This window comes from Parus major, chromosome 17 (assembly GCF_001522545.3).
Source record: "Parus major isolate Abel chromosome 17, Parus_major1.1, whole genome shotgun sequence".
Lineage (NCBI taxonomy): Eukaryota > Metazoa > Chordata > Aves > Passeriformes > Paridae > Parus > Parus major.
In genome coordinates, this window is record NC_031785.1 from 8,788,108 (window position 1) to 8,795,609 (window position 7,502).

A 7,502-nucleotide genomic window follows, 5' to 3' on the forward strand; every position below is an offset into this window, starting at 1 on the left:
GAAGGAGAAGGAGAAGGAGAAGGAGAAGGAGAAGGAGAAGGAGAAGGAGAAGGAGAAGGAGGAGGAGAAGGAGAAGGAGGAGGAGGAGAAGGAGCTAAAACTTCTCTCCCACCATTGGGAATCCCTCATCAGTCAGCAGAAGCCTTTCCTCAGCCCCTCCACGTGCTGCTGATAATTAATTTTGCTCGGCAGGAGCCCCTGGGAGCCTGTTTGACACCAGACCCCGCTGGCCTGGCGCTCCCCAGGCGATGTTGCTCTGGTTTGTCGTTTCACCCTTTGCGTTTGAACGCTTTCATCGCCACGGTTTGTCAGACAAAACTGGCTACAGAGCTCTGTGATGTTCCAGTGAATTCATTCTGGGGGCTGGAAGGTGGGTGAGGGAGGAAAAAAACACAGACAGAAGGAGGATCCCTATGGATTCTGTGAAGGAGGAAGAATTAGCAGCAGATCAACAGCGTTCCCTCCTGGGAAACCCTCGCAGAGCTCCCTGCCAGGGCTGCACACCCCACAAAGCTCAGACACTCCTGAGCTCGGCTTTTGCTCTAAATCACCTGGCCCTGACAAGCTCTTGCAGTGGAAGGAGCATCCTGGACTCAGGGATCCAAGGGAATTGGCCCAGGCAGGGCAGGACATGGAGCCTGTGTGGGTCACAGGGCAGGGACACCCCTAAAATCACCTAATACCAGATTTATGGCCAGCCTGGGGTCTGGGCAGTGTCCCTTGGACAATCCATCCCCACCCTCTGAGCCACCAGGACACCCCAAAACCACAGCCCCACACCCTCAGGGGGTAATTTAATCTCAAATTCTGTTTGCTCTGAGCTTTGCTGCTGTAAAAAAAAAAAAAGAATAAATTGTCTTTACTCAGAGCCTTGCATTTCGGAGGGTCACTCGCTGAAGGTGACAACACCTCCTCCTCCCCTGTGGGAGCAGAGGAATTTGGCTTCCTGGAGGAAGAGTCACTCCCAGTATTTTGGCAGATAAAAACTAGAAACAGCCTGAGCACCAGAGCAGGGCTGGGGGATGAGAGCTGAGCCGCTCTCTCTTGCTCAGCCCACGCTGGAGATTAAGGCCGAGTTCTCCTCTGCTGATCCCAGCTAATGGCTTTTAATGAATAAATTAACATCCCCTCTTTGTCAGGGGAGCCAAACCCAGCCCCTCTATTCACACCAGAGCTGCAGTTGGACTTGTGCACTGGAAGGATTTGAATTATTGCCCTGCTGTCACCTCGTGGGGTGCTCACTCTCCTGCTCCTGGAGATGTCTGACAAGCCCTGCCTGTGTGGATCCAGGAGAAGGCTGCTCAGTGGGTGACAGGAGCAGGAAGATGTGGGTTTGTTTTTTGTCTTTCCATCAGCTGATTGGAATGGGAGGGACAGAATCCCCCGGCAATCAGAGCACTCAGGGGTGCTGATGCTGCCAACAGCCCGGGGCTGCAGGAAATGAAATCCCCCAGCTGTCACATCCCTTCCAAAAGGAGGATAACGAGGGAAACTTCCTGCATTTCACTGCTAATTGATACAGGGACTGCTCCCCACAGGAGACACTCCCAGCACCACTTCCCCTGGATTTCCATACTCAAACAGCAGCTGGATGACAGCAGAGACACCTGCCTGGCACAGGGAGGGCTTTCAAGGACACCGAGTGACAGCACAGAGGGTTCCCACTGCCACAGGGCAGGGATGGATGGGATACTGGGCAGGAATTCTTCCCTGTGAGGGTGGGGATGGAATTCCCAGAGCAGCTGGGGCTGCCCCTGGATCCCTGGCAGTGCCCAGGACCAGGCTGGACAGGGCTTGGATCATCCTGGGATGGTGGGAGGTGTCCCTGCCACGGCAGGGGGTTGGAATTTAGATGATTTTAAGGTCCCTTCCACCCCAAACCATTCCATGATTTTTCCACCCTGCTGGACATTACTCACCCCAAAGTCAAAGCAGTTGAATGAAGAGTGGAAATAATTCCTTGGCCCCAGCCCATACATCTTCAAGGACATCTCAGTGAGGAACAGCCCCAGGAAAACAAACTCTGCGAAATCTGGAATCGGGAGAAGAGATTCAATTAATCCACGAGCTCCTCATGTGGGGAACCTTTTGTTCCTTTTTTCACAGCCCCAAGGGCCTGCAGGCAGAAGGAAATCGCTGTGCAGGGCCCAGGCAGGGTTTGTCACAATCCTTTCTGTGTGTCCATGAGCTGTGAAAGAAATGTTCACCTGAACTCCTGGGTGGGGGCAGGAGCATTAAATGATATCCTCGTGGTCTCCATAAAGGAATTTCAAAGGAAAACCCTGGATCTAATATTTTTAAAGGTCCAATTTAATTGCAAAGATGTTTTGGGACTCCTGTACTTGCAAGAGATGGGAACTTTTGGGTGTGGGGTGTAAGTTTCTGTACCATCCTCTGATGATAAAAATACCTTTGAAGTGCTGACTCTGAGGGCTCGTATTCAGAGGTGTTGTGTCTCCTGTTACCACATTTATTTTTATTATGCCTTTATAGCCCTGTAATTATGGAAGAGCCCCTTCTGTTTCTTCTTCCATCACATATCACAGGCTGGGAAGTTTTTGATGGGAAAATTTATCACCTATGATGAAACAAAGGGCAGAAGGAGCAGAGCTGGAGGCTTCAATTTCCACACTGAGTTTTGAGGACCTGAGCCTTCAGCAAACACTGCCTTCGGTGTTTTAAGTTCGGATCTGGAGGCCAATAAGCAACAGCAGGAGTGAAATGTTCAAAACAAACAAACAACAACAAGAAAAAAAGGCAAAACCCACCTACACTACCAAGAAAAACCAAACAGCAGAAGGCAAACCTGTCTTTGTCTGGAGAAAGATGAAGAAAAGACTCAAACCCCAAAAGCTGGGGATTAATCACCTTGTTCAGTGCAGCACTGGAGGTTCTGTGGCTGCAGCAGCACAGATGCTACAAGAAAGTCTCCTGTAATTCCAGTTTTATGATTCCAGGAATGATAAAGAGGAGACAGTGACAAACTGTGATCCTGGGGGTCCCTCCAGCTCAGGATATTCCAGGATTTCACCATCCTCTGACCTCCTGCCATCTGCAGCTTCAGCTGAGCGTGGGGAGAGACAGAGGATGGAACGAGGATCCTTCCCTCATTCCTGGATTTCCATTCCCAGCCTTGCACATCCACAGGGAGTGTCTCCAGCAGGGACATTCTCATCCCCTCTTCTCTGCCCCAGACACACCCAAATTCCCCCACAGAACCACAAAAATCCTCAGTCCTGGTTTGTAACTGCAAGTTTGCACCGACAGACCTCAGGGCACTTTGCCAAGACAATTGCCATCGCCCTAAAGGAGTGAAAAAGGAGGAAGGAAACAAGGATTAATGTTCAGTCACCGCTCCAGCAGGAGGATGAACACACCCCAGGTATCACGAGAGCAAAGTGTCACCATCAGACTGACACATCCTGCAAACACACACACAAATCCAGAATATCACACACACAAAAAAGCTAGAAAGTGGCAAAAAAATTAAAAAAATATTTGATTATATTAAAAAGAAAAATTAAAATATAAAGCCAGGAAATGTTTAAAACTCAGAGCAACTAAAAACCAACTTCCTTCTGCTGCTCTTGCAGGAGCCACCCTTGGCCTTTCCCAGGTGATGAATTCCAGAGCAGAGCCCAGAACTGGCAGCAAGGGCTGTGTCTCAGCAGGTACCAGATGCTACAAATCACAGCCCAGTGAGGCTGGGAGGGAGGGAAGCCAAATTCAGACCCTGAACTCCTCAGCCAGAAGGAATTGGCTCTGTGGAGGAGCTGCTGCATCCAACACACGATTTCTTCTGAGAAGGCCCTGCCTAAATAATTGAAAATGCAATTTTGTTGTTTGGGCCTCCTGGTATTCAAACCTCACCTAATTTCATTTGCCTTACTCCAAAGCATTTTGTGATGTGATTTAAGGAGGGAAAGTTGGATACAAACACTCTTTATTTCATTTCCAAGCTGTGCTGTTGGCAAAGGCCGTGCAAGCATCCCTTCACCCCACACCTTGGAATTAAGTTCCTAATTAGAGTCACCAGCTCCTTTTTGTCAATCCCTCATGGATTAATTCCATTTCTGCCCCATCAGAAGGAGGTGCTGAGCCTGACACTTCCCTCTCAACACTCTCCCATTAAACCCAGCAGGAGAAACTCAGCAGGGCCAAACTTCCCCCTTTTTGCCCAGGCAGATGTGAAATGCTCAGCAGACAGAAATAAATCTCCTCCAGAAAGTTTTTCCTTGCAAATGCTGCATCTTGATATCCAGAGGGAGCTGGGTCTTGACTTCAAAGGCTACAACAGCACCAAAAAAAAGACCAAATTGCCCCAAACATGAAGTTCTGGGCAGGGAAGGTGCTCTCAGGCCATAATGGCTCAAAAGTTGTGTTCAAATACTGGATTTATCAGAAAGGGGACGTTGTGGGTTTGGGGTTTAGACCTACAGAGATTAAGGAGCTGGGAAGGATCCCTGTGGGATTTGCTGGAACTTTGGGAAGGGCAGCCCCCAAGTGAAACCTCTGTGAAACTCCAGTGACTAAAACTGGCCCTCAGTTGAAAATTCGTCCTTGCTGCTGCCAGACCTCAGGGATGCCATTCCAGAGCTGGTTTCTGACAGAAATCTTTCTCAGAATATTGGCAGTGGTGGAAATGAAGATGAAAAGATGATAATAAAATCATGAAATACATTATTTATAGGCAACTGCAGCTTATTTAACCAAAGTTCTGGGCTTTGGTGAGCAGTGTCCATCTGCAGCATGAGAGAAATCCTATTTGGCCCTGGAGTCCTTTCCACACAGAGAAGGAGAATCTCTGATTGAATTTGAGGATAATTACAGGGGCACGAAGTGCAGCCTGTTATTAATCACACCACAAGAATTCAAAGAATTCCTCATCAGTTCTTTCAATAAGGCTGAAGAAATCCCAAGCCTCTCTCCAAAGCTCCTGCAGTCCTTTTTCCAAAGCAGTTGTAGAGATATGGAGCATCAAGCAGAGAAAGCTAATCAGAACAATTCCAAACAGAAAAGTTAAAAGAAAAGACCAAGGGAAAAAATAAATCAATGCAGACCCGAAGGCTTTTACCAACCGTTCTTTAAGTAAAATTAATTTGTAATGTAATTAAACTTCTCCCCAGAGGGACAGGTATAATTGAATTAGAGGTGCCTGGGTAGAGTTGCAGGGTTTAGCAGATCCTCACAGGTTTTTCTGTGCTCCTCTCCTGCTACAGTTCACAAAAAGCCTCCTCAGTTCGTTCCTAAGCACCTTCCCTGAAACAGCATCATTGGAATTTTTGATTTCTCTCTTGCTCTGCATCCCAGGACCAGCCAGGTCCTGCCCCTCTGCAGCTCTTCCCTCATCGTGGATTAACTTTTAAGCCATTCCTAAACTCTGTCACTCTCACAGTTAAAGGATTTTGCCAGGTATTTCCAGGAGCTGTTTCAAATCCCTCAATATGCCTCTATCCAGTGGATTTGTGCACAAATCTTGGGCAGAACTGAGTTTCCAGGAGCATTCCTGCAGCTGGGCTCCTTCCCAGGAGTTTGTGCTGCAGAGTTATCCAGGCAGGAGTGAGGGGACACATCCAGCCCGGCCATCACCAACACCAAAACAACCAGAAAAGTCCTTAAAGCACCAAATATTCCCTGCACTCAGTGTTAAATTAGGGATTTGTAGAAATATGGGGCCGTGAGAACTCTGCCATCACAAAGAAAGGGGTAGAAAGGTTTAGATCATCCCCAGTGCACAGCCAGGAGTGCAGACCCACAGCTCCTCATCCTGGAATTGGGGAGGGTTGGGAGGAATGGGATACTTGGGATTTAAGAGGTTGAACTTGTAGGGCTTCTCAGGACCCTTCTCCAAAGCTCTTTCTTCAAAAATCACACTAAAACAGGTGGAAGGCAGTGGGACTCTACACTCAAAAATTCAAACTTGCTGCCCAAGTGCTTCTGACAGTAATCGATGTTCCTGGGCCTTATGGGGAAATGCAGAGTTCCTGAAAAACTGATCCATCCCTAATCCCAACCTATTCCCTATATTCTGTCTTCAGCTGGGATAGGTTGGAAGCCTGATTTGTGGCCTCTGTCTCAGATAAGTTTCCCAGCTGGAGGTGAATCTTTAATTCCAAGAGGCAGAACCAGCCCTCACTGGAATATTAAAGAGTTTCTGGCTCGTGGATTTCTTCACATTCCCTTGGAAAAGTCACTGCATGAGGTGCTCCCAAAACTGAGTTTTGTAAATCTGCAGCCTTTATTTTGAGTTGAAAGGCTTCAAGTGTGGGGTTTGATTCCTAAACCTTTAGTCCTAATTCCAGAGGAAATCCTAATCCTCAAACTTTGAATTACTCTGCCAATCTAGCTTATTATTTCCTCTGGTAAATTGAGGTAATGAATAAGCAAGAGTGACTTCTCTGTATGGGCTGTCTCTCTTTTCAGTTGAAATCTTGCAAAAAAAATAACCACAACCAGACTTGAAAGAAATTTCTGTCCTTATTATACATCTCTCATTAGAGCTTCATTACCTGGAGCATTAAATATTTCAACAAGTATTAATAAGGAGCTTTTGATGTCAGAGCAGTCAGTATTCCTGACCTCTTAGGTCTAATAAAAAAAAAAACTTCAAAAGTTTGCCTTCCTTGTAATAAGGTAAATCCTGAGGATCTGAGGCAAGAAATATTTAAGTATCTAATTTATAGAGAAATCAAGGCAAATTAGGTAGATAAGGATCTTTAAAGATCTAAGCCAACATTGTTAGACTGTTGGAAATATTTGAGGTTTTTTTCCCCCAGTCTCCTGTTTGCTTTTTTCAGAAGTTTTACTTAAATTTTCATCTGGTTAAGTGCTGAACAACAGATTTTTTATAGGGTCAGCAATGACCCAAGGAATGGCTTTGTCTTACAGGAACAAGACTCATCCCATCCCTTCAGAAGGAAAAATTTTCACTATCAGCATGAGGAATTTCTAGGAGATTTTTAATTTATTTTAATTTATTTAAAATTTTTATTTATTTTAATTTATTTAAATTTTTTATTAATTTTATAAATTTTAAAAAATTATTTAAAATAAATTTTAAAAAGCTCCATCCCTCACCTTCCACATTTTTTTAAGACCAAGCTTTGTGAGCGAGTCTGTGCCCTCAGGGAGACACCATTTCTTATTATTCAGAGCAATTTAAAAACCCAAAACTCATGGTTCAAAAGCACATCCAGACTCTCTGAGCTAAACCAGGTGGCCACAGGAACCAGCTAAAAAGGAAAACCTTTCCACAAATATAGGATAATCTTCCCTCTGGGGTTATTTCTGTCACTTAATGTCACAGGAGGGCACCGTGACACCCATTCCTGAGCAGGAATCACCCATGGGTGCAGGTCAGTGACACAAATTTGCAGTTCTCAGGTTAGCCAGAGAATGCAGCTTTGCCCAGGCACCATTCCCCTTCCATTTGTGTGTCCTGCTCCAGGACAAACCTTCCTGTCCTGCTCCAGGACAAACCTTCCTGTCCTGCTCCAGGACAA

General features: G+C 46.1%; 1 protein-coding gene across 1 annotated transcript in view; it reads right to left on the bottom strand.

The window, feature by feature from the left end:
• The window catches only part of CACNA1B (calcium voltage-gated channel subunit alpha1 B), a 225,353-nt gene that overhangs the window by 89,748 nt on the left and 128,103 nt on the right, over positions 1-7,502 (bottom strand). The window contains exon 12 of the mRNA XM_015644531.2: positions 1,920-2,032. Within this exon, the coding sequence (XP_015500017.1) occupies positions 1,920-2,032 (113 nt within the window). The remainder of the gene's footprint in view (positions 1-1,919; positions 2,033-7,502) is intronic.